This window comes from Neolamprologus multifasciatus, chromosome 3 (assembly GCF_963576455.1).
Source record: "Neolamprologus multifasciatus chromosome 3, fNeoMul1.2, whole genome shotgun sequence".
Classification (NCBI taxonomy): domain Eukaryota; kingdom Metazoa; phylum Chordata; class Actinopteri; order Cichliformes; family Cichlidae; genus Neolamprologus; species Neolamprologus multifasciatus.
The window spans coordinates 8,184,375-8,201,579 of NC_140441.1; the positions used below are offsets into that span (position 1 = coordinate 8,184,375).

The 17,205-nt window shown below is 39.4% G+C and overlaps 1 protein-coding gene and 2 long non-coding RNA genes across 6 annotated transcripts in view; 2 read left to right on the forward strand and 1 right to left on the reverse strand.

Moving 5' to 3' along the window:
- The window catches only part of LOC146521387 (uncharacterized), a 208,346-nt gene that overhangs the window by 178,401 nt on the left and 12,740 nt on the right, over nt 1-17,205 (forward strand). The window lies entirely within an intron of this gene.
- Nucleotides 1,895-17,205, reverse strand: part of LOC146521399 (coxsackievirus and adenovirus receptor homolog) — a 113,894-nt gene continuing 98,583 nt past the window's right edge. For 2 of the 3 annotated variants that reach the window (XM_085155215.1, XM_085155214.1), the window contains 2 exons: nt 2,407-2,742; nt 1,895-2,168 (listed from right to left, as the gene is read on the reverse strand). In XM_085155215.1, the coding sequence (XP_085011341.1) occupies nt 1,996-2,168; nt 2,407-2,742 (509 nt within the window). In that variant the 3' untranslated portion in view covers nt 1,895-1,995. Of the gene's footprint in view, nt 2,169-2,406; nt 2,743-5,038; nt 5,295-17,205 lie in introns of those variants that run through there. The other variant, XR_014873348.1, reaches the window with a different exon arrangement.
- On the forward strand, nt 10,609-14,309 carry LOC146521400 (uncharacterized). 2 transcript variants are annotated; one of them, XR_014873424.1, is made up of 4 exons: nt 10,609-12,000; nt 12,188-12,575; nt 12,645-13,629; nt 13,879-14,309. It is a non-coding gene; the product is annotated as an uncharacterized LOC146521400 (long non-coding RNA). The 2 variants fall into 2 exon arrangements; XR_014873423.1 differs by having other exon boundaries at nt 10,609-12,575.

Below are 17,205 nucleotides of genomic sequence, written 5' to 3' on the forward strand. Positions count from 1 at the left end.
CTTCCTGCCTGATCTTAAAATCTAGTTTTCAGTGACTAAACCTAAATAAGTGGATTTAGATCAGATCTTTGCCCACAAGGAAAAATGGAAAGATTACACGATGCATGTGTTTGATGAACTGCAGTGACTCTGTTCTTTCACTCACGTGTAAAGAACAGAGTCACCCCCTGCTGGTCATTAGAAAGAATGCAGGTTTAACATTAATAGGTTTAGCTTCTCTTTCCAAACCTGTGTTAAACATGTTTGTTAATTCTATGTGTAATTCAGGTTAAAAAAATGCAGAAATAGTAAAACATAAGTACTGAACATATAAGTCTACTATAATAAAAGAGAAAAAAGAAAAAAGGGCTCAAAGAGTTCGGGGTGGTATCAACGATACTGATTCGATACTCTGTACAAAAATGTATTTTATTCATTGTATCTTTTATTTTGTCTCAAATTATAGCATCATAATGATTACAGGACATCAGATTACTTGTTCTTATCACTTAATAATGCAGAATTATCATAAAGTAATAAAAAACTGAAGCTATATGCCATTTGAACTTCTTGGCTGCCTCCATGGGAGACGTCGCCCAGCAGCACCTGTCCTCTCCTCCTCTTTAGAGGAAAAATACGTCCACTCCATTTACGCTCAACTGCCAACGGGCTGCGACACATTTATACAGCCGTATTTCACACATGATTATGAAAGGTGTAAGAGGAAGTAGTTCCCTCCAGGGGCGGATCTAGATAAATTTTCTTAGGGTGTCAAAGAAATCAAATTGGGTGGCAAAATCAAAGCCTTTTTTTTTCCAAACACATATGCAGGTGGTTATATGTGGTTATAATGATTCAAATGCAGTAATTATACACGTTTTTCATATAAATATAGTCTATAACTTAATTATTGTCTGTAGCCCACATAATTACACACTTTAGTTACATAAAACATGTGAGTTTTGATTCTATGTACTGTATAGCCTGTATAATAAATAAATATGTAGCCCAATGACTATAAAATCCAGAATATTACACAACAACGGGCGGTTCATTTACAAACACAAGTCTAACTTAAGTTTCACAGTTTTTTGTTAGAAAACAATCACATTGTTACAGCTTAAATTACACAAAATGTCAGAAATCTGCACTGTCATGAACAAAAATTTAAACCTAATTTTTCACGATTTGTTGGATTAACCCACTGAGGTCTGAAATACAACTGACCATTTTTGACTCCTTTTGAGTTTACGTTTGTATTTCACCCTCAAAGTGTTTCATTTTGTTTTTTCCCCCTTGGCTTGTTTGGTATCTTTCTTTTCAGCTCAACTGAGTTTAGTTTTTTTTTTTTTCACTGACATACTGCATTAAATTACTGATCTGAAATCACAAAAAGAACTTAAAATCCTAGTAGTATTTTTTTACTGTAAAAAAAACCCACAGACATGTTGAGTAAATTTTAATAACTTGAATTGCAAATATAAATTGTACATTTTGTAAACATATACAGCTATTTATTTAAAAATGCAGCCAATATACCGTTTTTTTCATTTTGTATAAGAATTAAACAATATTACTAAAACTAAAACGAGAGAACAATCAGGTGTCACAATAAGATGCCCCACAAATGATGTGTGCCAGTAAAAAAAAAGTTTGTCCACCAAAAGACAGAACAGCACAGGGATAAACCTGCCTGACAACAGTTGAAATAGAGACTCAGCATGGCTGCAGCTTGTTGCTACGTCAGCTTACATCAGTCATGTGATTTGGAGGTGCAGCGTGTCCGTGGACCACAGAGGGTTAATAACCATAATAACTATAGCTGGACTGGCCATCGGCCCACCGGGCATTTGTGGGCCGGTTTGATGATAATCAGAGAAATTTATCATCAAACCAGTGTCTGTCTGCTGGATGATCAGATCATCTGTCTGTACACTGACAACACTGAGAGTCTGAACAGCAGCAGGAGAAAAACTCTGAGACATTTCAAACAGGCTACAGTCCAGCAGGCTGGAATTAATCCTGACTCTGCTGTTGTTTATTTTTATTGTAGATCAAAAAACAACCAACAGCAATAATAACAAACACAGCAGGAACTGAAAGACCAGTGATCAGTCCAACAGATCCAGATCCTGCCTCCTTCCCTCCAGCCTCCTTCCCTCCATCCTCTGTGTCTCCTCCTGTCTGACCTGCAGGTGAGAAACAGGTGTGAGGTGTCAGCTGTCAGGTAGGTGATGAGTGAAGAACAGAACAGAATCCATTTCCTCTTCAAACTGCTGTCAGACATTATCTACTGCACTCTGATCACATCACTCAGACCAGCTGCTTTCTACAAAGTCTCATCAACAACATCTTTAGAAACAAACATCAACAACCAGGAAGCAGCTTCCCCTCTGATCACACACACACTCAACTCTACTCACTCACCTGGAGGAACAACATGAAGGTAGGTGGTGTTGATGTGAGTCATAGGTCCTCTCACTTGCAGGACGACAACACACTCGTATGTTCCAGTGTCATTAGTCGTCACATTCTTCAGAATCAAAGACACGTCTCCATCCTTCATCTGTCTGTCCTGCAGATCCACCCGGTTCTTAAATGATGGATGCTGGTCGTCTGGAACAAACTGATCATCCCGGTACAAAAGAACATATTCATCTCCCAGGTCAGCTCTGCTCCACTTTACCACTATGATGTTGTTGTTTGGAGCTCGACATGTCAGAGTGACGTCCTGTCCAGATTCAGCTGTGATGATTTTCTGGCCTGAAAGAGGAAAACAGCACAAAGCAGAGAGGTTAAAGGTCAAAGTACAACTGTTGACTTCTACAGCAGTCAATCAGAAACAATATTATCTGTCGATGTTTATAAAAAGTATAAAAGTATATTGCAAAACTTACTGATCAAAACTATATAAAAAGGATTTATTTTACTGGTCTGTTGAGCAAAAAAAAAAAAGCTCCAGAAAGCAAAACACAAAAAATAGAGGAAGATTGGACTGTTGCAAGTGTGCCACACGATGGGAAATTCATAAATGACTGGAGCATTTTTTTTTTTTTTTTTAAAGTACTTGCTAATTTTAAATTAAACATTTCAAACAGATCAACAAATACAAGCAAACACACAAAGTGTTTGTGGGCAGTTTGGATTAAAGTGTGTGTGTGTGTGTGTGTGTGTGTGTGTGTGAGAGAGAGAGAGAGAGAGAGAGAGAGAGAGCAAATGAAAACAATAATTTCTGTATTCAAAGGTCCTACAGGACAGGACAGAATCATTTAATCATTAAACGTTTTTCCCCTGAAAACACTGCATTGACTAAATATTCTGTACACGCACATCAGAAAGCAGCCATGATGGCTCCTGTAACTCCTGCTTATATGTTGCAGATTGTAGCTGTTAAAATCAGCAAAGAGCAGAAAAGCATCAGAAGCAGCAGCAGGTCAGCTGATCACAGCCTGAACACAAACAAAACAAATCTGCAATACTGATTATTATGGGACTCATTTCTAAGACACTTTTCCTCAGATGGAAACTCTGTTTAGTTTCTAGCTGTTACACGTCGAGCAGAGCGACGCAGTTGGAGCAGACATTTCCGTGTTCTCGAGTTCTGCTAAGCTGACACTTAGATCGTTATATAAAACCATTTTTGGTATTTTCAGTGGATAATAGAATCTGAGTTTTAAACCTGACTCCTTTAGTTTTAATTTAAGGTTTAAATAAAGCCAAAAAGTTGCAGATCTCAACTGCTCGATCCACCATTTTGTGTCTTACAGACACATAGATAGATAGAACAGCAGGTAGATAATGCAGCATATGATAACGACTCTACTGCAAACTGTTTATCACACAAGAAATATATTGTTTGGTTTATAACAGTAAATTATAAAAGCTCACCTGCAGAGACAAACAAAACAAACAGCGAAGTCGAGAACACCAATGCAGTCACAGCAAACATTTCCGTGTTGTTATCGCTGTTCTGATATAGTTTGTTCTAAATGTCTGAGTCTGTTGGTATTTTCACTGAATAGCAGAACTTGGGTTTAAAATCTAACTATATTAGTTTAAATTTTAGTTTAAAATGTAAAAAAAAATGTTTTCTTTCAACCACCCAGACGTGCCCCACTTCTAAAAACAGAAGCCGCGTCAGAGTGACATAATGACGGGGCGCACCGTAGGACATTTGGAAATAAGCGATATAGTTGAAAGAAAGTTTTAGTGTTCAGATCTTGAACGATCTCCACAGAACTAATCAGAACCTCTCATGTGTCAGTCGTCATGTATGAACAGTTTGTGTTCCAGTCTTTGAAGCAGATGTTTGTTTCTGACAGTAAGTTTCAGGCTCACAGCTTTTCCTGCTTCAGTCTCCGGCTAAACCAGCTGTGTACTGACACACACATTACACTTCTTTGCCTCTGTCACAGCTGGACACCAACAGACATTAGGTCCACACAGACCCCACCCAGGCTTGTGTCTCCTTCACACACAGACAAACTGAATCAATATGAAAATAAGTCTTTGAGGAATATTATTCATTATTTAATCAGAGTGACGCTCATCTCAGCTGCACAGACAAACATGACAAACATCAAAGTGGAGCAGAGTGACGTTGTTACAGCAGACATTTCCATTTTCTACATTTCTGCTGATCTGACTCTTAGTTTCATCTAAAAGTCTGACTCTGTTTCACTGAATAACTAAACCTAAGTTTAAGCCAGACTAGGTGAGATTAAATTTAAGGTTTAAATAAAGCTAAAAGATTTGTTTTTCAGCCGCTCATTCAAAGTCAACACTTCTGATTCAACTTCATGAAATAGCATTTTACCAACATTTGAAAATTTAAAAACCAAATGAATTTTGTAGCAATGATTTCATGGTTCAGGATTTACAGGCTTAACATCAACTAGAAAGGAAATGACATTTTAAATGAAGTCTCACTCTTTTTTTAAACAGTTTTTCTGTTAAAACATTTTTTATGCGTGATGTTAACTGAACTGTAACCATGACAACTGAAACTTTTTACCTAAAAGACTGAAAATGATTTTAGAAAAACACAGCAAACACTTACTGTTGTTGTATGGAGACCTGTTAAATCCTCAAACTCTCTTCTGATCATCAGGATGGAAAAAAAACATCCATACAAAGATAAAAAGTGTGAGGTTGGTATAATCCATCTGCTCTTTCTGTAGGTCAAGAAAAACCTGATAAAGTCCCAGAAAGTTGATTCTGTTCATCTGGACGTAGAAAAATATCATCACTCATCCAAGTGACTTCTTCAGGCCACTGACGACTAAAGTCAACTTTTTTGGATTTCCTTACCTGGATGATTGAGCATGTATCAGGACACTATGATGAACCTACTCCTTTATGTTTATTTAACATTTAAAGCAGTTAAAAAAAGTAAACAATAAAAAATAATAGAATGTAACAAGTTAATCTCTGTGAGAGGGAGAACTATGTGCCACAACGCTGATCTAACTGACTCATTTCACTTTGACATCCTGTTTAAACAGACACATCCTAGCACTCAGAACAGAACCTAACCACCTACATTTAACCACATATGCAATCTTACTGCAGTTACAGGAAACGAACTTCAACTGGTTTCAAAGAAAAAGGGTGGATCCATAGAGACAAACTTCCAATCTGTCAGTGATTTGTCTTTAAGTTGTGTTGGAGCCACAGAGAGCAAATCGTTGTTCTTTATGGAGAACCAGTGAGGCTGTTTGGACTTTCCTATGAAACATCAGTGCAGGAGTCTCTCGGTACATCTGTTTACAGTGAGGGACAAAGAAACACCCACAGAGAAGACATGGAAAAAACAAGTGTCAGCAAATTGTCTGCAATGCATGCAGCTCCTGCAACACTTCCTGTAAATCACATGACTATACTCACCTAAAAGGCTGAAAGCTCATTTTAAAGACTTGATGTTGTTCTTGAGGATTTCTGAAACCCTTGAACACTCCGCCGATCATCAGGACTGAACAACAGAGGCACTTTAGATCTGTGTGACATTAGCGCCGATAGCACTTATTCCTGATTGCTCTGGCTGTAGGCTCAGATATTTGACAAGCAAATCCTATGTATGCTAGTTGTTGTTTCAAAGACACAGGTAGACGTGCAGAGACGACCTCACACTCCACTCTGTCTGTGTGTGAATGTAGATTTGATCCCAAAGCTGTTTATTAAACCACTCTTAAAGCTCTGCTGGTCTGGGCTCTTGGCTGAAGAAGAATAATTATAAATAAATAATGTAAGAAAATGCACAAAATATTTACTGACTGCAGCTGCTGAATAAAAGGAAAGTGAGATGTATGTCATGAACTGTGATACTAAGCAGCTACTTTTGGATTTATAAAGTGGTTACATTGGTCTTATTTGTAGAGCAGCTGCCATGCTGTAATACCCAGTTTCACTGTTAGATGGCAGCAGACTTTTAATGTCATTCATGGCCAATTTCAAGCTTCACTGAGAGGTTCAACAGGATTAGTTTCTTCTGTGGTACCTCGTTGAGACTTTTTATGATCTCTTTTGACACTTCCATCGTGGCATATCTCTTTGCTAAATATTTCTTTCCATCTTGTGAATTTCGTGTCACAAAGCGTCATTCTGCTGCCTAACAGCCTCTCTCTCTGCTTTGGCGACAGCAAAAGATTCTTCCAGAGCTTTGCTGTGTTTGTATTTCTCCTTCAGTCCCCAGATTTCATGTGGTATAGCTGAATTCTGTTTCCTCATTGTAAATGACGGCAAAGCCACTTTACTTTGCGCTTTTATTTTGAAAAGTACCTTAGCACTTCCTCTTGTATTCTGTCAGACTTCCTGTTCTGTTCTCAGCGAAACGACACAAACACGTTGCTTCAGAGTGAGTAAAAACGTTTTTTCTTTTTAAACTATTCGTGCAAACTATGTATTTTATTTATCTGTCACATGCTATAACTTTGAAAGTTTACTCAATGTGGTTGAATTCGTTTTTTTATTGTATATGCATGTCATTTGTTTGTGGTGTAGAAAGACTGGCTAAGAGAAGTGCATGGAGGAGGTTGGCTAGCTGGTTCAGCATGATTAGCACCCTTGGAAGCAGAAAGAGGTTGGTTTAATGATGCAAATGATTGTTTATGTATTTAAGAGACAGAAAAGGTTGTCGTTAATTCATTTTATTAAATGCTGTAACGTAAATAGTTTAAAAACTATTGATTTATGTCAATGTCACTATTTGAGTTAATCAAAATAATTTTCTATAGTAAAATGTGAACATTTCTGCACTTTTACTTAAATGTTTAATGGTATTTGTTTGTGCATCTTTATAGTTTTCATGGTGCCATATTGTCGGTGGTTTAAAGAGGAGAGAATATAGTTGCATCAGTCGAAGCTCTCTGCGTCACGAGTGGTAATTCCAAGTGGGCAGCTACACTCATTTCCTCTGTGTACTGTTTGATTTTATTATCCAAAACTATTTTCCTTTGGACTTCTTCTTCCAGAGCTTGAACTTTTTCCTTGAGTTGGTTGCACTCTTGCTTCACAGCTTCACATTCTTCTTCCATCCAGTGAAAGCTGTCTGGTGCAGTGTCCATACAGGCTTTTCTGCAGATCTTCAACTTGTTGCAGCAGAATGAGATTTTCAGTGATCACAGTTCATGTAATGCATTTATGTCTCCTCAAAATGTCATTGAATTTGAGCCTCCTGTTGATGTTTGGCTTATTCATTTGGTGCTCTGCTTTTACCTTATTGTAATTTTTCTCTTAATATTCAGAGCTCTGAAGCTGTTTGTTTATTCTGGGTTTCAAAGCATCAAGTGGTTGGTTGATGGACTTGATAGTTTTGTGTATGGCGTTGCAGTTCACCACAGTGTCTCAATGTTCCTGGTGAATTTTGTGAGACTGGATGGTTTGTTTGTTAGACTCCACCAGTTTAGATTATGTTGAGGCATAAAGTGAGGTTCATAACTGCTGTGACATTCTGGTTCAGTTCACTTGAGATATTTATGCTTCACATTTGCTTGTTAAAATATAGTACTTTATTATTCTCTCTGCACTCATGAGCAGGTATTGGCCAGGCCAGGTCTTTATTGAAGTTTAGTTATTTTTTTTCCCCAAATCTCAATTAAACTGAAACACAGCACACAACATAAAATAGCACATTAACATACCACAGAAGCTAGAATAGTCTGGCAGTGAATTATTTATTTATTTATAATGTTTTAGAACTTTAAAAATAGAGCAAAACTTCTAATACAGTATACTTAATATAGTGATCTTATAGATATTTATACAGTATCACTGTGCACAATATCGCTCCTCATGACTAGGGATGGGTACCGGTATCCTGACATAAACGGTAGTAACCAGACCGAAAAGCAGCGCACATTTCGGTGCTTTTTTTCCCTCAGATGTCATAGACTTTGGATTCAAGCCAATCATTTTACCTTTCTGAGGATAGTAGGCGGGCCCAGGCACGTACGTTCTTTTAGAGCAGAGCTACAGATTAAAAATGCCCAAGGCGAAGCGGTTAAAAGTCTGGCTGTACTTCACAGCAAAAGATGCAAACTCAGCAGCCTGCAATAAGTGCTTTAAGCTGATACTGTCAAAGGAGGTAACACCTCAAAACCTGGCGATGTATAGCTGTTTTTTTTTTAAAGCCGAGAAATGCACCGTATTTGATAGCTTGCTGCGAGACCTCACACAGATCACTTGGGGGATGTTGCTAACTCCGGGTCCAATAACAGGCACCACACCCGCAGTAAATGTACAGTCCTGGCCCGTAGCCCTGCCAGTGTAGCAGAAATGATGACGGATGATGATGTCAGCAGCAGCCGTTCTTCTCTGCGTGAGTAGCTTAATGTTGTTCGTGTGTAATTTACGTTGAGTAGGCTAACCACGTTATTACATTAATGCATGTAAGGTGAACTAGCAAACACCGTCGTAGCTACATGCGGCTGTCTTCTTGTTTGATGGCAGATACTCCCTTCACCCTGGCCAAAAAGGCTAAAATGACCAAAGAAAAAGTGGAAAACAGTTAAACATGAGAGGTTTTTGGACAAAGTTTGTGTTTTTTCCATTGTTTAAGCACTGCTTCCAGCCAAGAGTGATACCATATATGCCCCATAGCTGCAGAAAAGGCTAACATCGTTATCTTTTTACAAAAAAACAGCTAAACATGAGAGGTTTGTGTTCTCCATTCTTTGAGCACCGTTTAACCACCGGCAAATAATAATGATAAACAATATGTGTTATTAAAAGACAGTCTGAAGAGTCTGGTTTATGAATGAAAATGTTCAAGCGCCGTTGGTCAGACTAGCGTACATGAAAGTTTTTTTCCTTTGGGTTTATAATAATGTAAAAATGCTGATTCAGTATTAATCAATCGATGGAACACTAACAAACAGATTATTGATTGTCTATAATGTAAACTATATCATCTGCACTCAGACTGTCTTCTACAGTGTTTATGCTAACACAGTGTGAACAGGTTTGATGAAAATCAGAGAAATGTGTTGTAACCAGTTGCACCTGGAAGATTTCTGCTCTCTGTCGTGTGATTGGCAGAGAATTCTTGTGATGAAGTTAAGTGTGGAGGGTGGTGTCGGTTCTCTTCAGTGGAGGTTTCAGGAAGTATAACACATCATTCCCTCTTTGTGTAATGAGCCCAACACTTGTTACAGCTTGGATATCAGCAGATTAAATGCTTAGTCCTTGTAGTGGGGATTAATGTAGATGTTAATTTATCTACTATTCTTTAAAATATGTTATAAATGTGTTCTCTTTTTAAGTATTATTTTATTGATATTTTGCTAACAAATGCAGTAAAATTAAATCAGCATTCAGTGTGTTTCTTCCTGTCAAATGACAATCAAACCACCAACATAAGAATCACTCACATTTCAAACTGCTGCTAAAGAACAACAGTAAGCTAGTCTAAGCCCTGACTGTTGTTGTTTACATCTTCCCTATGATTGCCTAAAAACAATCAGTAAGCAAAGACAACAGGGATCATTTTTTTTCTGTTCATTATCCAGCCAGATATACTTGTGACACACATCTGCAGCTGGTCCCATTTGTGATTTTCAGTGTTGTCTTTTCTGTCCCATAAACCATGCAACCACATGAAACACAATTGTGCATTCATTTACATCTCATCATACACATGAAGTTTTAGACATCACAACTCCTTTTGTTTATGTTATTATACAACAAAACTATCTACTTCACACATAGATTACAAAGAAAAATGTCATTAGTGTGCTCACAACACACTGTGTCAGAATAGTCTGCTTGTTTCTTTCATGTGATTCTGTATATTTCAATTGTGCAACTGGAGTCACTTTAGGCAATCATGTGGTGTTTGCTAGGAACACTGGTAGCCAATATAATTAATTAAGCAGCACAGCTGGAGAGAATTGGTAGTTATATGCAGTCTATCGTCATGTCCAAATTCATGTGCTGCATCCTCCTGAGGACTTGGCCTTCGCGGCCTACGTGGGCCGGGTCCTCAGAAGGTCGGGTAGGCCGGAAGTAAACGGCCGTGAAATTGGACGGTCTAGCCTCCAGATTAGCGTCAACGCTGTCTCGGTGGAGTTTAATAAACTCGGCCGTCTGCTCCTTGCTATCTAAAATATAACAGGACACTGGCGTAAATTCTTGACTGTCTGTTTGACGTTTATTCAGCTGTGTAAAAACCAAGGAGGAACTCACCCGGGGGATTAATAAAGTTTTATTTTATCTAATCTAATCTAATAACTTTAATCTCAGCCAAACCGATTTACTCACGAACAAACAAAACACTGAAAAAAGCCCAACAGTAACATTTTAGGTTGTCTAAGTGACTTATATATTACGTTTAATCCGAGCAGCGAAAGTCCACGGTGATCTGAAAATGATGTGCCGGGAGTTGTGCTGTTCTCGGCCGCATCGGTAACCCTTGAGCTCCCGGCTAGCTATCGAGCTGGTGGGTAGCAGACGTCTCCGAAAACGTCGAAGCACTTTTGCAAATATGCGATATCTTGATAAACCGAGCAGATATTTGATATTTACACAGCTACTTTCTCGCCTGAAAATATGTTAAAAGTTTATTTTGTGACCCAGAAAGAATAATAAGAGTAATTTTAAAACTTAGTAGCGGCCGCCATTGTTGGAAACTGGAGTTTGGCTGAGCCGCGCTATGAATTCTGGGATATGGTAGGCCACGAAGGACACACCCGACCCATCCTTCAAATTCGGGGAAAAGGAGGACGCATTTGTCGGCTGCATTCGGAGGAGTCTACGAATTTGGACAGCCTTTGGCGCGTCGCTGTGACGTAATCGGTCTACAAATGCGGCCTCAGGAGGATGCAGCCCATGAATTTGGACACGACCCATATAAGCATAGTGAGTACAACCAACATTTGTGGGTTTTGTGAGGCGATAGCAGTTAGTGAATGAACAGCAGTTAGACAGTGATTAGAAGGCAACTATAGCCAGTGTGGTTGAGAAGAGCTTGTGAGAGAGTGGACTTCTGAAAGTGAGTGACTGAGGTGTGCTAGTTGGTTTGTGTGGTGTGTCTTTGAGTCTGTGTGTTTGTGGTACACTGGAGTAGGTAGATAGGTGGACAGGTGTAGGTGAGGGAAATGGATCCCAAAACTGTGAGGGAGCTTCTGGAGTTCAAACTCCACAATCGCTATCCTGAAGGATCAACCAGCAGAGAAAAATTTACAATCAAGAGAATAGCTGAGACCTTCAGGATAAATGCTGAGTACAATGGATAACGTCATGTAAACCATCAGTAGTAGTATTGTGTCTTCATGTGATCCTTTGGTTTTTTTCTGTTTTTTCTTGTCTTGCCTTAATGTAGATGGAGACCTGTATTATGTATGCAGGCAGAAGAAGAACAAAATATCTGGTCTGCTCTGCCAAAGAGGCAAATGACATTTTTGAGGAATTTCATTCCAGCCACTTTGGTGGACACTGTGGATGGGAGAAGACCCACAGTGCTATCATGGCTATTACTATTACTTACACTATTACTGGCCTGGCATGGAGGGGGACATTAAAAAATAGGTGAGCACATTTTGTCTGAATAAGCCTCAAACTCATTTTGAAAACCCCAAAACTCCCCCCTCCTTTTTTTGTTTGTTTGTTTTTGTCTTTTGTTTGTACTTTGTTGCTCCTGACTAACTCATATTACCTACAGCTCTAAGGCATTTTACTGATTATTAGCATGTAATGTTACTTCATTTGTCAATAGGTTGCTCAGTGCCCACAATGCCAGTGTAAGCGGGCCAATATTAAGGAAAAGAAAGGATGCATTCCAATCGAGGTACAGTAACACAGACAGAATATTTGATACTGTCCAAATACATCAAATGTAACATGTTTTTTTTTTCCCCCCCTCACAGGTCACGGAGCCCTTTAAGCTCGTTGGAATGGATCTTGTGGGTAAACTAACCTTAACGGATGGTGGTAATCAATATATTTGTGTAATGGTTGACTATTTCACCAAATGGGCGGAGACCTACCCACTGAAGAAAAAAAAAAACTGCAGATGAGGTCACCAGTTGTAGTCTGGATTTTTTTTTACAAATTTTGTGCACCTAAAACTGCTAACAGACCAGGGCTCAGAGATTTTCAACAAGGTGAGGTATTAATAGATCAAGCAGATATGTAATGTAAGCTTGGATGGCTAATGTGATCACCTTTTAAAGGTCAACAATGGCTTGTGTAAAACCCTGGGCATCCAAAGAAGCCTCTGCTCACCATACCATCCCCAAACCAATGGCTTAGTGGAGAGATTAAATCTCACAATCCAGAGGTACAATACTGTCATTTATATTTTGTGCTGTAACTATGTCACAACGCCGGCTATTTAGTATATTGTTCTTTTGCATTCAAATTTCCCTCAATAAACTGTTGAGTGAAGAGCCCAAGAACTGGGACAAATTTCTGCAGTCCACCATGTTTGGACTGAGGACAAAAAAGCAGCTGACAAAAAAAAGCAGCCCATATTTCCTCATGTTCGGCAGAGAGGCAAGGTATCCATCGGCGATCCCAAAGGAATACAAGGTAAAATGGTGTAATTTACAAGAAAGAAAATGTCTCAATCCTAATCCAGTTACTAAGTCATTCTATTTTGGCAGATTACAGAAGACATGGTTACTAAAATCATTTCAAATGAAGACGTGTTTGAGGGCCTACAAACTCAGGAGGTGGTATACGCTGAAGTAATCAAAAATGTTAAAACCACCCAAGACAAAATCTGCAGGGGAAAGGCAAAAACGGGAGAGGAGGATGGCTTTCAGGTGGGAGACCTGGTTTTGCACAAAAATGTGAGGCAAGAACAGAGAAAATGTGGCAAACTGGATTCTGATATGCTGGGACCCCTGAAGATTATGAAGCTGGATGGCAAAAGTGCTGACTTGGTGTCAGAGAAGGGCAAGAGGACTCTGAAGGTCAACATCGACCAACTGACACACTACTTCCAGCCTGAGGAGAGGGTCCCAGCAAAACTGAAGAACTTGTCAGCTTCCTGCAAGGGCCCATCAGCACCACTGGTCTCACCGCCTCCCTGCAAGGGCCCATCAGCACCACTGGTCTCACCGCCTCCCTGCTAGGGGCCATCAGCACCACTAGTGTCACCGGCTCCCTGCGAGGGCCCATCACTGGTGCAGTCTTGCTGTGACTGAGAAAATGGTGAGTAAGCAGACAAATGATATGTCTGACAAGTGCCTGACAATATTGTCTTCACAGTAATAACCAAAATCTGGGCTGGAGAAAGGGGAAACGTGCTGTGGTCCAAAATTGGGCAATACAAGTTATTTTCGGAAAAACATTGCTGACTTGGCCCCTGGGAAAGAGTTGGAAGGTGAAGTATATAAATGTTTTCCAAATGAGTGTTCACCTTATTGGAAGGAAATGACAAAGTACCGTTTGTACTCCTAGATCATAAATGCCTATTTGACACTGGTGGGGCGACAACACGCTGCATTGATTATGGACTCCTATTTCATTACATCAGTTTTGCAGGGGTCCACAAAAGGTTTCAGAAAGGTGAGTTGGCTTTAACATTTAAACATTCTCATTTAAGACTATTCATGATTTAATTCCAAGATCTTCACTTAGTAGCTGGATCTGCTAAATTCTGATGTGGCAGCTGGGGCAGTCTGTGACAACAGACACTGGACACTCATTGCAAGACATTACACTACCATGAGAATTTGAAATGAAATTACTAGGATTAACATGATTTCCATTTGTTTTTCAAGATAATTTATCTAAAAGAGATGCGGGTTGTCTTTGTTGACCCATTTGGGGCAACACAAGCACAAATGGATAAGTGCAGGGATGTAAAAAGGTAAGCAAAAAAGGCTAATGTTAACCACAGTACTCATTTTTCTAACTTGTACATGTGAATTACATAAGGCTGCTGCACTGAGTAACATTCAGTACGTGTTTTTTTTTTTTTTTTTTTTTTTTTACAGAGCTCTGGTTAGAAGAAAATGTCCAGCCATCAGCAAATGGACGTGCTCAACTGTTGCCCATCCAAAACAGCAGGACCTAACATCCTGTGGCGTCTTTGTATGCAAGGTAAGTAAAATGCTCATGGTGTATTGTACCTGAATGAACAGATTCTAATGAGTAGAAAATGTTCAGCTTGCAGAACAAATTCTTTCGGGGACCAATATACTCTACCCTGTTGACGAGGAGCGGGTTGAAAGGCTCAGACTGGACATAGCGCTCTCTCTGATCCAAAACTCAGGTATACCCGAGAAACGGCATTTGGACCTCCATTTAAAATATTTCTGTGTATATCCTCATTGTGGCATATGTATTTTTAGATGACATTTCCCAACTATGTCGTGCCTGTGGTGAGGGAAGCTCAGGTGCAGAAACCAATGACTGGGTAAGATAACGAAATCAATACCTCAGATGGAAGCACCTGGACTGGGTTACTTCAACATCACTGGGTGACATGTCACTTTGATCCACCAACAGAGATGTTCTAGTTCAGGTAACCTGCATGCCTTTGCACTTTAAAGACACTAGAGGTGCTCTAGTGTGCAGATACTGCATATTTCTGTGCAACAGTCTTATATGTATATCATTTGATGTTTTCATGTGTCCTAAAGGACACATGTAACATGTTTAGTTGCTTTACTCAAGAGCCTGACTTCAGATGAATGACTCTGACCATCTCATTTTTCTTGCAGATCGAATGCATCTTCTGTGGGAAGTGGTACCACACAGTGTGTGTGGACTTCCCCTGTGCAGAAGGCGACTACAAATGTTGTGGTTGCTAAATAAACAGAAAAAAAATTATCCCTGTGGTCTTTGCTTACTGATTGTTTTTAGTGTTGACAATCCACATTGCTGGCATTCCATCTTTCAACATGTTTGTAGGTAGATTTAGATGTACCAGGGGTAAATGCAGCCACTCAGCTTTTACTCAATGTGATCATAGCAGCAGGTGCAGATGTGTCACAAGTTAATCTAGTAGTAGGCTGTGGTATTTGGCCACAGGTGGCAGCAGTGGACTGACCTCCATTGGAGACTACTCCAGCTATTATGTGGTAGTCAGTAGAATTTAAACGTGCTGCAGATGTGTGTCACAAGTTGATCTGGCTGTAGGCTGTGGCACTTGGCCAGAGGTGGCGCTGGTTGATTCAAGTCCATGTTAGTGCAAACAAAGTAAACTGCACGCTTTAGTTGTGAAGCAAAAACGCTGAAATCGGAGAAATAAAACGTGCGAGGGGAACGATAACGACGACTAGAGTCTCCCGATCGTTTACTCTTGCTGTCCTGTGAACAACATCTGCGTAGTGTTAATTGTTTGCTGTTTTCGCGATTGCATCGTGCATGAGAATATCACATATCACACACACAGATGACACATTTGGCGTTTTTTGTTTTGCTGGTTTGTCGGTAGCAGCTCCTGAAACTCCTGCCACACATCTGTTCGACCAAATCCAGTTAATCTAAACGGCAGTTAATCTGGAACACTGGCCAATAATATCGGTGACATTTAACGTATTTTATCTGATAAATAAACACTGTAAAATGTATTTATCACCCCCCCCCAACAGCCCTTTTGAATTTTTCCCTAATTCTGAGGTCTCAAGGTTGGCAAGTAGGGCCACAACACCTCACTTTTTTGCCACATGTATCGCAAACAAACTCAGCTGTTTGTGCAGGTAAAATACGTCGGCACAATTACACTCAGTGTGTGCGCATGGGGCTGCGAAACATTTATGCAGCCTTATTTTGGACATGACTATGAAAGGCGGAAGAGGAAGTAGTTCCTTTGAATGTAGACAATCCGAATGTTATAGTTTCTTTCCACTGTGTTCCTGTTAATGATAAACTACAAATTTACCCTAAATTACTAAATTATCAATATTTTAATGTGAGAATCGATTCTAGAACATAAATGATTGGTATCTGAGGAATCGACATTTCAGGATAGATCCGCACATCACTACCCTCCACACAAACAAACATACAATAACATTAGAGCACATAACAAACATATACATATTTCCAAAACGTACTATAAACGAATAAGCTTCAACCATTATTATCTAAATTAAAACCCTTCTTAACCATACTCCCCTAACCTAAAATGTCAGGCGATGTTCCTTAGTCTAGTTTGCCATTTTGTATTTCAGGCTGATTGTCCATGCTTAATAGGTGGTGACGGAGCCTTGCTCCTTTAAGCATGGATACTTTGTTATCACTGCGTCAGCTACATTATTGAAATTCTGCTCTGTAAGGATACATTTTGTATTCGACCATTTATAATTTAAAAAAAAAAAAAACAAACTGCAATATATCAGATTTGAGTGTGGTACTTGGATGCAGAACAGTACCATTGTTAAGAAAGGCTTGGTTTCCTTGTTCTAACAGCACCTGGCAACTTTCACACACTATGTGCATCAGCGTTTGGCAACCCTGCTGTGAAACTTTATGTGGTCTTTGTTGTTGTGGCTCCTACACTTCCACTGTGCAGTTAATCATGGACTTGGGTAAACTATGAAAGTACCACACTCAGATTCATTGAGGCGCCTCTAGATACGGTCACTTACAATTGCTGCTTCCAACTTTCTGGTGATTTCCAGCTGTATTTGTACTGACATTAGATTACACACAGGTGCACTGTATTTAGTCATTAGCACTCATCAGGCAATGTCTATAGGCAATTGCACTCAGACCAAAGGGGGCTGAATAATAACGCACACCCTGCTTTTCAGTTATTTATTTGTAAAAAATGTT